Below are 20,700 nucleotides of genomic sequence, written 5' to 3'. Positions count from 1 at the left end.
TCTATATGTATACCTGTGCTTCCCTGGCCAGCCAGCCTGGTATACTTGAGAGTCCCAGGATACTAAGAAATACCCCCCACCTTAATCTCCTCCCATGCACACTGGGTGGGGTGATCCATATTCTTGGATTAACTAGTTTTGGTAATCTCAAAAGTAGTACCCATGATATGATATGCTTGTTGTATGTGTTATAAACATGGGGCTACTTATAATTCAAGTGTTCTTTTTAACAGTATACAAATAAGCAAGCAAAAGCAGAATAGAACTTTTTGTTATAGTTCTTGGCAAGTGTTGCCTTTTTCTTTGGCTCATGCATACTAAACATACTATGCCACCACACTACACTCCCAGACTCTCCAAAATATTTATGAAAAGTTGTTAGCAACAATCAATATTTTTAGTATTTTAATAAGCCTTTGAAAATTCCTGTGTATAAAGTAGGTAGATGAAGGATATTTACATTTTATCATTGTAGAAACTAAGTTGCAATGTTTAGATTGTTAAAATCAGTAGCATAAATTATGAAGTATGCTGTCTAATTATGCTTTTCTTGCCCAAAGTAAACAGACATCCTTAGATTTCTGGTATATTTTAAACCATCAATTCTAAAGATTTCTATTAATGAGAATATTTTTCTTTGTAGACTAATTTTTCTAAGATTTCTTTATTTTTATATGTATTGGTATTTTGCCTACATGTCTGTCTGAGTGTGCCAGATCTCCTAGAACTGGAATCACAGTAGTGAGATGCCATTTGGGTGCTGGGAACTGAATCCAGGTCTTCTGAGAGATCAGCCGGTGCTCTTAACTGCTGAGCCATCTCTTCAGTCCCCTTTGTAGACTATTAACATCAATAATTCAGACAAATTTTTACAAATAAGATGTGACTATGAGATATTTGAATTATCTGATAAAATAATATTACTTCCTGAAAGAATTCAGTATACATTCTTTCTGTTTTCTTTCCCAATATCATACTAATGATAGATTTAATATTTATGTTTTGAAACCCTGATTATTTGTTCTAAAGTAGTGGCACCTCTGTTTTACACCGTTTGAGTGTAAGAAAGAGGTGAGGTCTTCCTGGAAATGGAAATGACCGTGGTGAACCAGTGTTAATAAAGCCTGTATCATTGACTTTGTAATTGTAAATGGCTTCTTCTTGATGTGTCAAGGATAATTATATGTATTTGATCTTTATATCATTGTGAATAGGTGGAAGTGAAAGCTGTACCTGTTTCTCAGAAGAAAACATCTTTGCAACAAGAGCAAGTAAAGAAGTCTCAGCGGATCCCTGGCAGCCCTGCAGTAGCAGCAGCACCTTCTAACACCGACATGACTTTCGGTGGGTTGGCGTCACCAAAGCTGGATGTTTCCTATGAGCCAATGATAGTAAAGGAGGCACGATACATTGCCATAACAATGATGAAGGTAATTTATTTTTACTTATCAGAAATATTAATCTTTGACCATTGATTTATTTATTGTTTCTGTGACAAAATTCCTGATGAGCAATTCAAGGAAGGAAGGGTTTATTCTGCTTACAACATCCCGCCATGGTGGGGCGGCATGGTTGCAGGCACAGGAGGCAAACTGCACAAATTTGATCCTCATTCAAAAAGCAGAGCGATAAATACTGCTACTTATTTTCTCCTTTTTATTATGATCAACATTTAGAAATCCTTTCCCTGTCTCAGTTAACCCAATCTAGAAAATTCTTCACAGATATAGCCAGCTACACATTTGTCTCTTTAGTGACTCTAGGCCTTGTCAAGTAGACAGTATTAACAATCATATCATAAAGTTTTTGATTTGGTTTTGGTTTTGGTTTTCATTTGGATCTCTATCAAATATGGAATTCATTTTTCAAGTGGTCTTGCCATTTTCTTTTTTTCCTGTGTAAATGGATAGTGTGCTCAGTTCCTTTATTGGATATTCTAGCATTGCACACAATGTTCCTTGTCTCTTTCTTATAGGTATATGAAAACTACTCATTTGAAGAGCTGCGTTTTGCATCACCAACTCCTAAAAGGTAAAAATTGCTTTCTCAAAGTGTTGCTAAAACTAAAACCTAATAATCCAAACTGAAATCATCAAAAATTCCATTCTTACTTTGTTTTGTTTTAAAATATTTTTTGCTAATTCTTTAGGTTCATGTGTGCAACTGCCCTGTTTTGTGTCTTGTGTGGAAAAGAGGTTCCTGGAAGTCATACACCACCTTGAGCCCTTACCATTCCATCCCCTTCTTCCCTGACGATCCCTGAGCCTAGTGAGAGGTGTTTAAAATAAAATAAAATAAAATAAAAATAAAAGGCTCATTTTAGGTTGATCGCTCCAAAGTCCTTCAGTCTGCATGTTTGCCAGTCGTGAGTCTCTGTTAATTGCTGTCTACAGTAAGAAGCATTTTGGATGAGGGTTGAGATCTATGAGTATATCAATATTTAATCAGTAGTCATTTCAATACCATGTCCATTTAGCAGAATAATAGTAATTAGTTCTCCCATATGACCTATGACCTCCATAGCCACAGATTCTTGGCCCCATTAATGGTACCAGTTCTGGTTTTCACATTGTAGAACAGGACTTAAATCCAATCAGAAATGGGTTGTCCCATGATATTTGTGTCACTATTGACCAATGGCCATTATCTTTGTCTTTACATTATCTCTCAGGATTCTCTGCTGGATGAGATTGATGATTATGCTTTCCACTTCCAGATCAGTCACTGTCTTCATTTCTCTGTGTTTTATAACTCAAATATGTAATGCCTTCAAAATAGGGTGATAAGACCTAATAAGTTTCAGAGAGTGACCAAGAGCAGTGGCAGTAACTTGTAATGTTTATCAGTCTGTGATTTTCTATTGGTCAATATCTCAAAAAGAGATAGTGGTTAGAAACTAGTGAGGGCTCATGGAGGTGTCAGCGTGGTGGGGTTCACTCTAGAGAAGGGGCATAGAATACACTAACATAAAACTGAAAGGGAATAAGGGAACCAAAGGATTAAAAGGATTAGAGAATGGGAGGGCAGTGTAGAAGATGTAACATGGGGAGGAATAGCAAACATTAAAGACCTTTTGAAAATACCATGTGAAAACTACTATCATAGAAGCTTTCTGTATATGTATGTGTATGCATGTACATACATATATGGGCTTCATCTAAGGAGCTTCTTGCAGTAGATTGCAATTAACACAGAAACTCACAGCTGGAAAACATGTGGAGAACAAGAGAGTATGCAGCAGTCAGCCTAAAATGAACTGGGCTTTTGTTTTGTTTTTTATCACATCCCTCACAAGGCTCAGGGATCTTCACAGAAGAGGGGGATGGAATGATAAGGGTGAGAGGTGTTGGTGACTTCCAGGAACCTCTTTTCCATACAAAATACAAAGCAGGGCAGTTACATGTATGGATTCAAAGAATTAGTAAAATGTACACACATACACACTCACTCACACATACTCACACACATACACACACACACATGAGTTTATATGGAGTCATTTTGTACCAGGGAGGACAGTACCTCAACAAGATAACACATGCTAACAAATAAAATGCCCATACCAAGAATGGATACCTAACCTTCTTAAGTGACTTTTTACTTGAAATCTCTAATAAAGTGTTCCTTTATATGATGTAGACTTTCTAGTGTTTTTTATTTTTAGTCAGCTATAGTATTACTAATGCACAACATAAAACAAAGATACCAGAGAAAGAATATTAAGTTCCCAAACTGTGTACATGGGGTGGTCTAGACGGGTTAGAGTGCGATTCCTGGGTCCTGTGGTGGGTTGACTCCCAGTTTCCTGAGAAACCACCACACAGTTTGCATTCCCACCAACAATGGATGTCCTTTGCCTTTTGGAACAGCATAGAACAGATTCCAGCCAATTTTTGTTCCCAGACCAAATCTGACCTGCTGCATGTTCTCACAAATTTGCTCATTCGGTAGCTACATTTACAGTGCAATGATCAAAGGAAGTAGTTACCACAAAGACTTTTTTGCCTAAGAAACAAATTTTTACATAAAGTGTTTACTGACTCCTGATATTTATTATAATTTTTATGACAATCAGCAATTCCTAAGAATAAACAGGTATTTATATATTTCCTGTGTTGTATTGATCTATAAAGTGTATGTTTGGTTAGTGAGAAATAGGAGCTTTTTGTTATATATGTTAAAATTGAGATTTCATATTACTTCTCATATATTTAATATTTAAGTGGCGATACAACTGAAATTGCAAATAGTTGAAGGTCAAGGGAAAAGTAAATTTCACAGTCATATATAGAAATGATATTTAATATTAATGGATAGGTCATTAACCAACTAAAAAGATGATTCAAGAAAAAGAAAATCTAGACTCAATCCCTGGGTGTTTTGTAAATTAAAGTACAGTCAGAAGAATGACTAATGAGGTGAAAGGAATGCCAGAAGGAAGTCACAGAAGCCAGGGGACAGGGCTTCAGAAAAGTGAGAGTTACCAACCAATAAGTGCTACCAAGAGACTGCTGAGGAAGACAAATGGCCTTCAGGTCAAGCATGGGATGACACCAATGGCTGATGTCAGCAGCTGCCATGACCAGTTGTCCTTTTAAATGTGTCGTCTTTCGTAAGCATGAGTTCAGAGTGATCTTTAAAATTGATCATGGACTTAACCGACAAACCTCACCTTTTTGTTTTTTTGTTTTGTTTTGTTTCCATTGATTGATTGATTGAAAGTGTTAGGAGCAGAGTTCTAGAAACAGCCAGGTGTAGAAGAGTAGACAGAAAAGGAGGGAGTCTTAGGTGAGTGTCCATGTGTAGGGGAAGACACAAAAGACTTCTTTAGAAAGGAGAGCATTCTTAGAGAGGAGCAAGGGTTAAGACTGAAAATTCTAAACATTTTACGATAATAAAAAGGGCCTAGTAGAGTAGGAAAAATAAATAATGAGTGAGAGAAAGTAAGGTGACTGAGGAGACCAGATTCACAGTTCGATTGGAAAAACTAGCTTTGGATAAAGAGCCATGCTTTTCCATCAATTGGAACAGGAGAAAAAAAATAAGGCAAAATAGATTTAACAATCTGATTCCTTCATGGAGATTATAGCCAATTGCTTCTATTTTCTCAGAAGGGAAAAATGAAATCATTTTCAGCTGACAGAAGGAAAGTGGAAGAATTGGGGCTTTAAGGTGAAAAAAAGTGACATTCACTTGTTTGTAAGTTTGGGAGCATACTATGATGGCTCTAGCATTGCCAGGCAGTATGATAATACAGACAGATATTTGCTGAAACACCAAATGATCCTAACTGCATAATCAAAAGTAAATTTTTTGATATCCACCTGTATTTTGTTTTGTTTTTTCAGGCCCAGTGAAAATATGCTAATTCGTGTCAATAATGATGGGACTTACTGTGCAAACTGGACTCCAGGGGCTATTGGCCTCTACACTATTCATGTTACCATTGATGGCATTGAAATAGGTAAAAATCATTTTAAATAATAGTTGCTGCAAAGAACTAGAATTGAGATCATCCCTGTGTTGTTTGCTCTTTTGAAAGCGTAAGTCACAAACAATGCCACAGCAGTTTGGAATTATGATTAATAGGGTAGTATTTATTTAAAGGGGAAAAAACTTACAGATCACCGTCAGCCCTCTGTACAACCAGAAAGGGAGTCTAGTCGCCGGCCGAGCAGGAAGTGAAGAGAGCGAGAGAAGGAAGTGGCCGCTTTTTTAAAGGGAGAGAGACCACGCCCCAATGGGCTGGTATCTTAGCGGCTATAGACTGGAGGAGCGGAAGGACCTCCCGCAACACTCTTTGTGTTATACATATAAAAAAGTTTCATAACTTCTTTGTGTCTTCATTTTCTTCTTTCAAAATGAACATTTAATTAGTACTTTGCAAAGATCATATCATTTGAGGATAATTCATAGTGTTGGATCACTCATTGTAGCTATCATCAGTCTTTGCCCCATTTTCTAGTGTGTCAGTGAGGTATGATGTCCTCCTTATCCCTGCACTATCCTATACATGCCTCATCTCCCCCTCTTCAGTCACTCTCTCCTGATTAGAGCTGATACCATATAGTCCACCTCTGTACCAGTTTTGATACAGTGCCTGCATAGAGTATCTACTTAGTAGATGTTGTTATTTAAGATTTTATTCCCACTAAATTTAAAAAAAAACTTGATTTCTTTTATGTGTTAATGCTTCATTGTGTAACAGGATAATAGTAGAATAAAAATATCATATATTGATGTCATCAAAGAATAACTGTAATAGTAAAATAGCATTGTAATATCCTTTGGGAAGCTGTACTGTAAGCTGTTTATTTTCATATTGGAGACAAAGAGGTTCTTTATGTTTTGGCATATAAAATTTGTAACTGTATGCCATCAGATATGTAAATTATACAAGTCTTTGTCACAATCTCTTCTATTTCACCACATTGCTAAAACCTTTTATGAGAGAAAATATTCCCAAGCATTAAAAATTTGTGTTGCTGAGATTAAATAGACAAGTAAAAGTTACTTTAAGTATAATAGAAGTCTAGACATACAGATTTCAGCAGGAGTTTCAAGGCACTAGTTAGTAATAGAGAGACACCTACACTTTCATGTTGATTTCTGCATCATTCACAATAACAAGGAAATGGAATCAGTTTAACTGTTCACTGACAGAAGAATAGAAAATGAAAATGTGCATATATACACAATAGGATTTCACTCAACAGGAAAAATGATGGAGCCGTAAAGCATTACATTAAGTGAGGTCATCCAAATTTTCACAGAAAACAATTGTATGTGCTCCCTCTGTACAGATTCCAAGGAGGAATAGGCTGTGAACTAGGTAGGGGATAAGAAAGGGAGGAAAAGCAAAAGGTGAGGAATGGAGAGGAGGCTCCTGAGATAGAGGTTCTTCACATTAGGTATATAGAATATGTACAGAATATGTTAGGAACTGTAACAGCAGACAGATTTTAGTTCATAGTCTTTGCCACGTTCTCCTTTATTATCAAAAGGGACAGCCAAGTGGAAAGGGAAAAAGAGAAACAATCTTTTTTTTTGAAAAATGATATGGTTGTTAGCTTGTTGCTTTTATGGGACTCCTCTGAGTGGGGAGCTGTTGAAAGAAGGCTGCTTGTTTTTCCCAGCTGCTCAGCCCTGAAATAACCACACAGAAACTGTATTAATTACAACACTGCTTGGCTTATTAGCTTATGCATATTTCTAGCTCACTCTTAAAACTAGAATTAACCCATTTCCATTATTTTATATTTTACCATGAGGCTCATGGCCTACCAGCAAGGTTCCAGCTGGCAGCTTGTGTCTTTCCCCTCTGGCAGTTCCATGGTGTCTCTCTGACTCGGCCTTCTTTCTCCCAGCGTTCAGTTTAGTTTTCCCCACCTAGCTCTATACCACCTTGCACAGGCCGAAACAGCTTCTTTATTAACCAATGGTATTCACAGCATACAGAGGGGAATCCCACATCAGGGAGCAGGTGTGTCTCTGACCATTTTTGCCTATTCTTGGGACTCTTTTCCTCTTGTTGGGTTGCCTTGTCCAGTCTGTTTATATGAGAGCTTTGCCTTCTCTATTGTATCTTGTTTTGTCCTTTTTAGCTGTTGGTCTTCTTTTCTGAAGAAGAGTGGAGCAGGAGTGGGTCTGGGGAAAGGAGAGTAGAGGGGGGCACTAGGGGGGTGGGGGGAAGAGAAACTGGTGGGGATGTAATGTACGAGAGAAGAATCCATTTTCCATTAAGAGGAAAATTATAATGAAACATAATTCTTGTTAAAAAATATTTAAAGCACTGACTGTTAGGAATGGCTTTAATAGATAAAGTCTTCAATCTCAGGCAGTAGTGGAGTAAAGATAATGGGTGTATGCTTTATGTTGAAACTGAAGTAAAGGGACACATTTACTTAGAAGCATCCTACTCGACTCTTGCTCCTTTTGTCCTAACTCAGCCTTTTTCTAAGCTCTCTTTAATCTAGCACCTTTCTTGGCCACAGACAAGGGCAGATAATAATAATAATAATAATAATAATAATAATAATAATAATAATAATAATAACAACAACTAGCATTATTGAACATTTAATACATGTACATTGTCAGGTAGATATTTTTTAATTCTTATAATGTGATGTAGATAGTATTGTCATTCCTGTCTCACACATGAACACATTGAGACACATAAGTTAGATGGTGCTCATGTAAGAACTCAGGTGGAACAGCACCAGAGTCTCATATCTCCTACCACGTTTTATCACCCTGTCATCTGCCATCATGCTATCTGTTAGTCACAGAGCTTACCACTGTGGGTAGTGAATAGTGTTGTGACCTCTTGCTGTTGGATAGAACTTGGCACAAAGGGGCTTCTCCTTATCATTCTGAACTTGTGTAAGAGCATTCCATATGTTCCAGCTAAATAGTCTGTGATATGGGGCTGGAGAGATGACTTAAGAGTTAAAGGTGCAGAATGCTCTTCCAGAGGACTCAGTTGCACTTCTCAGCACCACGTGGTGGCTCACAACCAGCTGTAACTCCAGTCCCAGAGGGCGTGATGCTTTTTTGTGGCCTCGGCAGCCACCAGGCATGAATGTGGTGAACAGACAATCACGGCAGCAAAACGTTCACATAACATAAAAAATAAAAATAGTCTATGATATGGTTAGATTTCACAATTCCCCTACCTTTTGTAGTCAAATACTATAATTACGCTACTTTTCTTACAGATGCTGGCCTAGAAGTAAAAGTAAAAGATCCACCAAAGGGAATGATCCCACCAGGAACTCAGCTGGTCAAGCCAAAGGCTGACCCTCAACCAAATAAGGTAAGGGAGGGTAAAATCAAAAGGGGAATTGTCAAAATTTTACATTTTTCATTGATGCCTCAAAGTAGCCCTCAAGTAGCTAATATTTCACTTGATTTATTTTAGTATTTGAATTCTCAGTGTCCTTAAATCAGTCTGAAGAGTCATTCATAAGAGTTAATCATTTCAAATTGTAGAATTTTACTTTTTGGTTTCTTTGTGTATTCTTTAATAGTTTTATGTACTTTCTGATATTAAAAGTGTAGTATTGACAGAAAGTTTACTTCAAGGTTAAAATGTTCGGTACCATTAAAAGAAACATTAATTTCCTTACATCTAAAAACTAGATAAAGGAATTAGTGTAAACTATTAAAAACAAAACAATGATTAAAAACATGTCCTTCTAAAAAGTCACCTTTTATATTTTTGGTATATGTCATCAATACTTAAAATTGGAAATCATAAATATATTAATAACTTTGGTATCCAATATTCTTCAGTACTTAGAATATACTTTTATTGCTGTTATAGCAATAAAACTATAGCAGAAGGAAACTAACTACAGATGATTGTGAGGAAACTTTTGGGGATTGTAGTTTTTTCAGGCCTGTTGATTTTATGACATACTACTTAGCAAATAGACAGTCTGTGTTTTCTCTATCACTACCGTATCTTTTCTGTTGTCAGATTCGAAAATTTGTGGCCAAGGATAGTGCTGGTCTTCGTATCCGGAGCCACCCTTCCCTTCAGAGTGAGCAGATTGGCATAGTGAAAGTCAATGGAACTATTACGTTTATTGATGAGGTAATTTATAAATATATATTAGTAATTTATTTTGGACACTACTTTTAACGTTTACATAATAAGAAGGAAACTGTTTTAATATTACTGGGTTCTAAACCATTTGGGGAACCTTTTTATCTTATTTTTTATCAATTCTTTGAAAATTTTCTTTACAGTATTTTGATCATTTATTACCTCCTTAACTCCTCCCAGATCCATTTCCCCAACCTACCCAATTTTGTGTCTTGTATTTTTTATTATTATTTTATCATTTTATGTATATGAGTGTTTTGCCTGGATGTATGACTGTGTACCACATGTGTGTCTGGTACCAGTAGAGGCATCAGGTCCCCTGGAACCAAAGTTGCAGATGCTTGTGCAACACAAGTGGGTGCTGGGAATCAAACCAGAGTCCTCTGTAAGAACATCCAGTGCTCTCAACCAGTGAGCCATCTCTCCAGTCCTTATTTTTGTTTGTTTGTTTTGTTATGTTACGTTTTTTCAACCCATCAAGTCCTCATTGTGCTGGCCATAAACTCTTGGATGGTGGTCACCACTGAAAAGTTGAGCCTACCAGGCAGGGGGCATGGTCCCCTTCTTCATGCAGGGATTTTGGCTGGACCTTGTGCCGATCTTGTGGATGCTTTCTCAACTACTACAAGTTCATGTGTGCAGCTGCACTGTCATAATTGATCACTTGTAGCTCTTCCATCTTTCCTCCCTATCTTCTTAAATGATTCCTGAGGCTTGGGAGGAGTGGACGTGATAAGACATGTTCCCATTTAAGTCTTAGCAGTCTCTGTTTCACTTCATCTTGAATAGTTGTGTGTTGCTGCTAATCACCTGCTACAAAGGAAAAAGAAAATAAAAGCGGTTTCTGAGGGTTGAGAGATGTGCTCAGGTCTGTAGTTACTTAGGTGCCAGTTTACTGCAATGTCCATCTAGTACGGAAGCAGTACACTCTCCTCTAAGGCCTGTGCCCTGGCGTAGATGATGGTGAGTAGGGCTGGTGATTGTGTGCATAGCACCTTCAAACATGAACGCTAGGCAATGGGAGGAAGACTCAGGTGAGTGCCAGCTTGATAACTCTGTGCTCTGAGCCACATGTGTGATGTCCTCAACAATAGTCTTACCATCAATTCTGGAGCGTCACCAAGAGCATTGGAACATTTGGGGGCCAGTAACTCCAGAAGAAATAACCTGACACTGAATGAATGAATGAATAGTGTGCCATCTAAAATTCCACTCATGATATTGACAACAGTGACCTATAATAAAATAGATATAACCAGAACTATATATGCAGACATATCAGAGGATTTAGTGGAAATAGAAAGATGTAGCAGGTGGCAGGGAAAGTTTCTCTGCATAATTGGTAGTTGGGTGCAATTACCACCCATTTTGAAAGGCACTTGTTTCAAACAGTTTGGGAAATCTTTTGAAATTTTTATAGGATATTTTCATTGAAGTTTATGTGTTTAATTTATTTTCCCTTTTCAGTAAAAAACTGGAAAAATTGCTCTTTGAGCATGAAAAACCTCAATTGAACACTGTAATCAGAACCTATAGAAATACCATTTTCTAAAGATAGATGTATTTTAAATGAACTTTAGAATGCTTTTAAAACCTATTTCTTTTATTGCTTTAACTTTGGAAAGTCCATTTTCCTACAGTGCAACCACATATCCTGCATAAAAGACACATTTGTTTGGCAAATGACTGATTTTGCTATTAAATTATTTAACTGCATGTGATTTCTTTTTGCTTTTAACTCCTGGGAGAAGTTGCTTTCACAATCTAACCATGATCTTACTGTTTTGGTATTCCTTGCTGGAAGTTCTCACACATTTATCTTCTTCTAAAACTAGATGTACGATCTCCACTTCTACCCTTCTTTGCCTGCTTTGCTTATTCGTAGTCCTCATTAGCTTCTTACAGGAAAGCAAACTTGTTTGGTTTTTCTTCCTCTAGATCCACAATGATGATGGCGTGTGGCTGAGACTGAATGATGAGACCATAAAGAAGTATGTTCCTAACATGAATGGTTACACTGAAGCCTGGTGCCTCTCTTTTAATCAGCATCTTGGCAAGAGCCTTCTGGTCCCTGTTGACGTAAGTGAAAGATGGTTTTTGAAAGCATCATAGTTACACTCTGTCCTCATTATAGATCTTTCTTTAATTAAGGCTTTTCAGTTCTGAGGTAATAATTCATACCTATAGCATTTTTACTTCAAAAGTGCTTGAATACTCAAGGGCTTCAGTGTAATGAAAGTGGAATTTGTGGAATTTGGCAGGGGTAAGGCTCCTCATGCTTATTTTGATCTGTCACTAACAGTAAGTAATAAATTAAAACTAAACTTAATGAATTACTTTCAAAGAGGTAGGAAGTTAAAATGGTTGTCCTTTTTTTTATTATTTACAATGAATTCCAACCCAATAGTTAAGAAAATAGAATTACTATGCATTCAGAAATAGGTATAATTGTTGGTTTGTTCTGTTGATCGTTGGCAGTTATTTCCATGTTATGTTTATCTCTGGATCCCTTACGTCTTGATTTACAGTACTGTGTGTTAATGTAAGATGTTACTTTTAGACTGTATTCCATATAATCTTAGATTGAGAGAACCATTACTGTTCCTTAATATTGCAGTATTTGGTTAAGTCAGTGTATGCTAGAGTGCTCTATCATGAAATAGGTAATAAGCACACTACTTTATTGGTTTAACTACAAAGTATGAATTTTCTACTTCACTATGTATTCCATATGACATCACTCATAGTAGCACTGGTGTGGTAGACTTGGAATCGCCAACTAGTATGGTAGCAAGCAGATAGGTACTGTTTACATTAAGTTTCCCTCTTATTTCAAGTTGTACGTCGTCTGTAAGAGTGGAAAGGGCTTTCTTCTTTCTCTCACTACCACTATTTATTGAATTTAGGTTTCTTTATCTTCAAACCATTTGTGGTGTGTGTATGTGCACACACCTGCGTGAATGCTTGCACATGTGCACACATGGGTCTTATTTTAATTTCAAGATCCTTAGTGGTAAGAACTAAAAAATATCCTTACTAATGTTTCTTGTGTCTATAGTGTTACTCATAGTAGTCTGTCAGTATTACTTGATAACTAATTTGAGTGCTTTTGTCTGGTATAATCATTCTGCTTAAAATAATTCCTGACATGTATGTGCTTCTTACCTGTTTGTTTCATGTCATTTTTACTGTGACACTGTCTTGTTAAATTTATTGTTCTAATTTTTCCAAGATTTTAAATATTAGTGGAACAGGTGCTATAGCTTGGTGTGGTTCCAAGGGGTCTGTTTTTATGCTTATTTTTCTTTGATATAAGGAAGAGATAAGTATAGCTATAAAATGATAAATAGCTGCATAATTAGTCATTTTGTTTTGTGATAAGCTATGGAATGTCTTAACTTAGGAGGTAACATCTAACTCAGATGTGAAGGAAAAGTTACCAATGAAAAAGGCGGAAATGAATATTGTGTAATTTAAAGTAATAGAACCTATTACAAAAATCACTATTAGTTGGAATAAACTGCCAAATTTAAGTATGAATATTTGTAACACTAGTGATTAAATGAAGATAATAATTATTATAACGTGCACTGATGGTAAATACGTCAATGAAAGTTTTAAAAATGAAGTTCTATGAGGGGTTGGCTCAACCTGTAAAGTTTCTTGTCTGGTGGCAGGTCCTGAGTTCAGTCTCCAGAGCTCACATAAAACTTCAGGGCAAACTGATAAAAGCTCTTATAATCCTAACTCTGGGGACACAGAGACAGGCCTATCCCTAGGACTCATTGTTCTGATTGGTGAACCCCAGGCCAGTGAGAGATCTCAAAGGAGGTAGACAGTCTTCAGGATGACACCTGAGGTCATACACATACACACGTTGACGACATACACATATAAACATAAAAATCAGTTAATAAACTAATTCTGTAATTTGAAAACTATAAAGCATAATGGGACCCTTTAATTCAATTCCTTATGCTCTGGTGACCCCTAACTGTAAAATTGTTACTTCATGGCTGTATTTTTGCTGCTGTTATTAAGTGTAATGTAAACATCTAATATGCAGGATATCTGATATACTACCCTCAAAGAGGTCGCAATACACAGGTCAAGAACCGCTGCCATAAAATATTAGTTGCAATAAAATTTTATACCTCTTGAAAAATATAACTAAAGAGAAATACATATGGCATAGGAGACATTGCCGACCTAGAATGAAAGAAAAGCTTAAGTTTTTAAAATGAGTTTATTTTTATAATTGGATGTTTTCATGACTTCAGACTTAAATTCCTAATTTTTTATGTACTTTATCAAAATGTCAAATATACATTGTAAGGAATATTGAGGAGAAAAGAGAATAAATATCAAGGAAAGCTAGTGAGTGTATTCTGAGTTCTTGCAGAAGCAATGAGGGTGTCTGAACATTTGCATGCACATGTGCAGATCACTTCCTATCCAGACTAGTTGTTGCTCACCTAGAGAAAGTACAGTGATATTAAAAAACTAGGAGTACTAAAGATTTGGAGAAGAATTAAAGGAAACATTGCCAGCTTGTGATTCTCTTATAGCATCATGAAGTTGGTAGTTAGCAAATATTTCTTGTGTTTTATAGACATTCTTTTGAAATCCTTAATGCCTGGCAGTTCAGGTTTGACATACTTGAGGTTTACTTTTTTCTGTCTGTGAGTCAGTTTGTGTTTTAATACTAATAATATTATTTATTAATAATAAATAATCATTAAATAATTAATAATAAATATTAGAGATAATTAATAAATATTAAATGGTAATTATTTAATGCAGAATAAGTGTGCTGTTATTAGATTATTTTAATCTGTACTATTTCATTCATTCATTATTTATTTTTTAATGAGAATGAGGTCAAGACAGTTAAAGTAATACTGTAATATTTTATACATGTACAGTTTTGATTTTCTTGTATTTTTCTGCATTAAAATTAGCAGCCATTAGCTCTGCTTTTCTGGTAGAGTGATTTTTTTATGGACTTTTGATGCATTGAATAATACATTTTCATGGCAATAATTATTAGTTTATAAAAAGTCTTCTTTGACTTAAGAAATTGTTATTTTAGAACTGCATGTTGCTGCTGGTTAATTTACTTGGGTTTCTAATATGCGTTAATATGCTCATTCTAATGAAAAAGATCTTTCTTTAAAATAGAATTTAAGAATGAATTAATTTAAATTATTGTGTTTGTGCATCTTTGGGGAGTTATATTAAGCTTTGAAGATATATAGTATGAAAATTATCTTTTGTAATAATCAGTAATTGAGACTTTAAGTAAATTGCTATTTTGGTAAACATTCATATCATTAGCTAAAATATTCCTAAGTCTTCAAAAGAAAACTCTTCAGTTCTTTCATTTTTAATCTCCTAATTTCAGTTATCAAATGTCTTAATACTTGATAAATAATTTAAATTTACTTTAAATTTTCATAGTCTAAGAATTTTCTTCAACTGTAGGAACTAAAGAAAAATGTGCAAAATTACAATTTATGTATAATTTTAATATACAAAATTTATTTCATTGGCAATCTGTTGCCAAAGCTAGTAGCTGCATCATTTTAAATATCATTGTACATGATACTGACTTAGCAGACACAAGTTTGCACTATGAAATTAAAAGATTATAAGCTTAAAGAATCACCACATTTAGTCTGTAATGCTGAATCGATATGCATTGTTTTAGCACTTGCTTTTCGTGTTGCTTTTAGTACAAAAGTAATGTATAATAAGCGTGAGATACTTTGAAAATCTTGATTTTGTGTTATATCAAGCTGTCTGCATCACTATTTTCTGGGAGGGAGAACAGCCATGGAAGTTCTTGTTTACATTGATCAACCAATATGGATATCATTTTTCTCAGAATAGCATTTTGGAATGCTTTATGAAGTTTTTGTTTTACCTAAAGAGAGAGGACCTATTGACCACGTGTTCTAAAATTAAGGGAATGACAACTTTGGTTTCTGTTTTGTTGTAAATTTGCAGGCACATTACTAGAAACTCGTTTTTATGTATCTGATATAATTTGTACTTATACATGTGTGTTGTGTGTGTATATATGTTACTGTATTCACCCACACATACTTTAAGGAAATAGAGATAGAAAGCCAATATCTTCTCATTGTCTAAAATGACTTAAGTGATTAGGAATTTTTATTTTTTCCTTCCATGTTAAAAGTCTTCAGTGATGGCTACTTCAGTTAACACTTGAGTGCCCTCCTTTCTTGTCCAAATGAAATAAACTGTGAACAGTCTTTACATAAGCAATATACTTGTGGGGTTGCTGCACATTGAATAATATTTAGTTTCAGGTAAAATTAAGTATAGGTTGATAATATGATGTATCTGTGTAAAACGTGTCATGTAATTGTCATTAGAGTGTTTGTAAAAATACCTTTATTTTTAGGACCATATTGTAAGGACTAAATTGTCCTTTAACAGACTGCTTTTAGAGTTCAGCTGAGTCCTGAGTGCATTCGACTTCCTAGATTCTAAGATGAAGCAGTTACTTGTCTTTTTATAAGACTCAGCTGGCATTTCCTTATGCTTTTAAAATATTTGCTAATAATTTTTGGAAAATTTTCCAAAGGTTCGTTTTTCTTTCTTGCTTGCTTTCTTCCTTCCTTTCTATCTTTTTCTTTTACTTTTTCTTTTTTTTTCTTCCACTTAATAGAAGGAAGAAAAAGTACTTTAATGACTTGTTTTTCTTTTGGGTTGATTTTGTTTTTTAATTTTGATATTAAAAGTGATGGCCACACATGCCATTATTTGTAAAAGGTACATTATCTATGTAGTTTCTACTGTTGACATCTGTATAAAACAACAGATTGTACTCTGTTATGAAACAAATCTGGCTTGTACTTGAACAAGTAATGTTCTCATTTAAGGGAATTCAAGGTTTCCTTCGTGACTAACTCTTAAGCCTTCCAGCCAAGTCTGGTTCTTGATGTTAGTAAATGGCATGACACACTATATCTACGGAGAGCTTTTGACAAAACTTTGTGGTTTACTCAGGCGGCTTCAGTTTCACTTCAGGAAAATACTATTTCATGCTGTGTTGGAGTTCAGAAATGTGACTGTGTGCGTGTCTTCTGCGGATGATACTCTGATCCCTTTCCCTTTGATATTTTTCTTTCTTAAACTTTGTCACTCAGAATATCTTTAATGCTAGCCAAGGAGTCAGGGATTTGGACGTATTTTCATGGACTTCCAAAGCTTTTTTCCCCCAGGTGAGTTTACTGTAAGGAACAATTGTACATTGTCCAGGTGTTTCCGCATGTACAACAGGTTTTACATTGTGTCTGTGAGGCTTTGCTTAGGACTAGTAACTGAAATTTACCAGGGGGAGGAGTCTGCAAAGTTCTGCAGTTTCCCCTCTCATTTTGCTCAGACATATCTTACCATTCTAAATGAAGTTTTTCATGGCTTCATGGGTGCAGTGGTTTTCTGATGAGCTTCTCCAACAGTTTTCTGCAAGTTACTTTGTTCAGAAAGAACTTATGTAGGCGGTGGTGTTGTGACCTTATAACACTTCTTTTTACCCCCAGCCTACTCTTTCGAATTGACCTTTTGGATATTTATTTTAGATTAGGGGTTGGGAATTTGATGAGAAATCAATATACATATACATATATATGGTTGAAATTCACCAATTTTATATTTTGGTATACAGTCTCACATATCTATCTGTATTGAAAAAATGTATACTTTAAGATTGCTGTACAATGGCAAGCACAGTCATGATTTTATGTCCATCAATTATTTTCATACAGTTTACTACAAAAGAACTACTTTTATCTTTTACAAAAATGTTTTGTTTTCCATTCATTTTATATAGCTTCATTAATAGATAAAATATTGTCTTAATAAGTCTCTCATATATTCCATTTGATGACTAGGTTACGATTATCATTAGCTTTGCCATGACTTGCTCTCCACTGTTACCCTTGAAGTTGCAGTTACTGTGAAATCTTGTAAATGTTGCCAGAAGATCACTAAATAACACTGAAATCTTTTCAGCCCCAATCGTGCTCTTGCTGTTATTTTTAATGTCAACGTGCAACTTTAAAAGGCATTTGTAAATAGGGCTACAAGTTGCCTCCTTTAATTATGACATAATGTATTTACTAAAATTTACCATTGACAAGTAAGAATTTTTAGATGTTTACTCAAACCTCTTGTAATTCTATTAGGACTGTTTTATCCTATTATACTTTTTATTTTTAATGTACTCTTCATATTTATAAAAGTATATATATAGATTTACAGGAACCAAAAAAAACTACGGAGAAACCATGTCTCGAAAAAAATCAAAAAAAAGAATATATATATAGATTTTTTTACAAAATAAATACATAGTAATATGAATGCCTAATTTAAGTTTAATTTACTTACAAATCTAGTATTCTTCCCAAGTCATTAAAGGTCTTATTTCCAATAAGTTGTCAATATGTAAAGGCTATTGATATATGCAGTGTAATTATAATAAATGCGAATAAACTATTTCCATAGTATTTGTTTGAGTAAATCTTTATGGTCTTTCATTACCACCATGTGATTTACAAAGTTTCCTGTGAGGAGCCTAAATTATAGGTACATACCTGGGATCCCATGAGTCAGGAGACGAAATAAGGAGAGTTATTAATTACTGCCCAGTCAGGATTACATAGCAAGACTTAGGCTCAGAACAACAATAAATAAGCTAGTCATTATTTTTATAGCATTACCAAGGTATATAAAAGTTTCTGAATCTATATATATATTTTAGCCCCAGTACTTATTTTAATAGCCTATTGCCTTAGTTGAATACACATGCATCTGTTAATACAAAAATGCTTGTATAGAAAGGTGTTATAAAAGTTTGTCATGTGTAATTATAGTTTTGTCATTATTTAAATAACTTTATTTTTGGTTTATCCTATTTTTATATGCATCAGATGGTTATTTCTTCTCAATACAAATCATAGAGTACTTACTACTATATATAAAGGTTTTTTTTTTTTAAGAAGTGATTATTGTAGGCTGGAGTTGTAGCTCCCTACTTTTCTTTTTCTACACCAGTGTTGGTATGTAGTAGTGGTAGTCTAGCAAATCCAGAAAAATATTTTATTTGTACTGGGTTTGCTAAAATGTTATAAGCATTATTTCATGTACTATAGTATCGTATTTCTCAAATTTGGGGGTACAAAAGACAGAAATTCATTTAATTTCCTGTTCTTGCCAGTTTTTTTCTCCTCAAATTTATTTTGAATATCAGTGTTCAAAATTGAAAGATTTCTTACTTTGCTAATACTTTAATTATGTATTCTTAGTTGGAAATATTGTGGACTTGTTCAAAGGTTCTCAATAGGATTATGAAAATAGTAATAGATTATATTTTGTTCATTTTTCTTTTCCTATTCAAATTTTCAGGAACCTAAAACTAATACTGATGACTTTTTCAAAGACATAAACTCCTGCTGCCCACAGGAAGCAACAATGCAAGAACAAGATAATCCATTCTTGAGAGGTGGACCAGGCATGTACAAGGTAGTGAAGACAGGACCTTCAGGTCACAACATCAGAAGCTGCCCTAACCTTAGAGGTATCCCAATTGGAATGTTAGTTCTGGGAAACAGAGTCAAAGCAGTGGGAGAGGTATGGATTCTTGTAGCTTCATGACTTTTATGATACTCTTGTTTAATGTACTATAATCAAGTATCACTTTCTTCCAGATTGTCATTTCCACCTCAGGTTCTTAAGTGTTCATATTGTTGACTTTTACTTGTATTGGAAATAGTAACATAACTTTCTTTGCTTTTTAAAAAAAGTTATTCTCGTAATTATCTCATGAAAGCTATTGTATTGTTATATTAACAAATAAGTTGTATTGTGTATGTAAGTGTTCGTATTTGAATATATCTTTTCACTATTATGAATGCACTGTTATGGCTCGTCAGCAATGAAAAGATTTTCTATGAATTGGAATGGAGATGTGACCTTCCAAAATTTTTCATTTTTGTTCCCATTCACAGGTCTCACTGAAGTCCTGAGCAAATAAAATTATTCTTTAGACCACTGTGGCATTTGCCTCCGCAGATAAGCTTGAAGATGTAGTGTGTCATGCTATTTCTTAGGGTTAGGGTCATTTTCACATTACACTGTAGGCACCAATAACTTAGGAATAATAAGGAAGTTTTGTCAGGACATTTTAGACTAAAAGATGAGGTTTGGGTTTTAAGCATATTAAAATTATTCAGACATGATCTGAATTAAATCATGTCTGGTTAAAGATAATGTTTTAATTAATGGCTTAAATAAAAAATATTTTACAGAAGTTTTTAATTCTGTCTTACCTCAGGCTGTGGTCTTAATTTCAGAAACTAATTTCACAGTAGAAAAGTATTGGAGTCATTCATTATGTTGTTAAGAATCACTTGAGCTTTTTACTGGTTTTCATTCTGGGTGCCCTGAAAGAATCAAGCCAATCAATCATGCTTTCTGTTATGTACCAGGTAACCAATTCTGAAGGGACATGGGTGCAGCTGGATAAGAACAGCATGGTAGAATTCTGTGAGAGTGATGAAGGAGAGGCATGGTCCTTAGCTAGAGACAGAGGCGGAAACCAGTACCTACGGCATGAAGATGGCAAGTTGGCTTAAATTTGTGATTTATTTTGATAAAATTTTAACATACGTATGTTTTATGTTTATTGCATTATCTTTTCCTCAAAGAGGTTTTTCAATGTTTATTTTTTAGATAAAAGAAAACCCAAAGGTTTAAACATTTTGCAGCTTACAAAATTGACTTGTAAAATATATAAGCACTAAATGGCCACAAAGGAGAAAATTATAAGAACTCTGAGAACATAATTATCTATCTTCTCTAATACTAGGAAAAACTTTGTTTTGTTTCACTAACATACACTTGTATGCCTTATTCTTGAGTACAACTATGGACCTGAATTTTCCTCCTACCATGAGCTGCAAGTTCAGTTTTCAATCAGTTGCAGAATTGTGTGAGGAAACCTCTTAGCTGAGTTTTCTCTCAAGAAAGGAATGTTGAATAAATGCTCAGCATTTCTG

General features: G+C 34.8%; 1 protein-coding gene across 16 annotated transcripts in view; it reads left to right on the top strand.

The window, feature by feature from the left end:
* Mycbp2 (MYC binding protein 2, E3 ubiquitin protein ligase) overlaps positions 1 to 20,700 on the top strand; it is a 231,364-nt gene that overhangs the window by 145,851 nt on the left and 64,813 nt on the right. For 10 of the 16 annotated variants that reach the window (XM_026788400.1, XM_013353108.2, XM_013353104.2 and 7 more), the window contains 9 exons: positions 1,215 to 1,430; positions 1,976 to 2,031; positions 5,349 to 5,464; positions 8,721 to 8,818; positions 9,485 to 9,601; positions 11,552 to 11,692; positions 16,792 to 16,866; positions 19,049 to 19,273; positions 20,131 to 20,263. In XM_026788400.1, the coding sequence (XP_026644201.1) occupies positions 1,215 to 1,430; positions 1,976 to 2,031; positions 5,349 to 5,464; positions 8,721 to 8,818; positions 9,485 to 9,601; positions 11,552 to 11,692; positions 16,792 to 16,866; positions 19,049 to 19,273; positions 20,131 to 20,263 (1,177 nt within the window). The remainder of the gene's footprint in view (positions 1 to 1,214; positions 1,431 to 1,975; positions 2,032 to 5,348; positions 5,465 to 8,720; positions 8,819 to 9,484; positions 9,602 to 11,551; positions 11,693 to 16,791; positions 16,867 to 19,048; positions 19,274 to 20,130; positions 20,264 to 20,700) is intronic. The other 6 variants (XM_026788403.1, XM_026788402.1, XM_026788401.1 and 3 more) reach the window with 3 other exon arrangements.

Source organism: Microtus ochrogaster, unplaced genomic scaffold (assembly GCF_000317375.1).
Source record: "Microtus ochrogaster isolate Prairie Vole_2 unplaced genomic scaffold, MicOch1.0 UNK2, whole genome shotgun sequence".
Lineage (NCBI taxonomy): Eukaryota > Metazoa > Chordata > Mammalia > Rodentia > Cricetidae > Microtus > Microtus ochrogaster.
The sequence above is the reverse complement of the archived record's forward strand: the minus strand, read 5'-3'. Positions and strand labels throughout refer to the sequence as shown.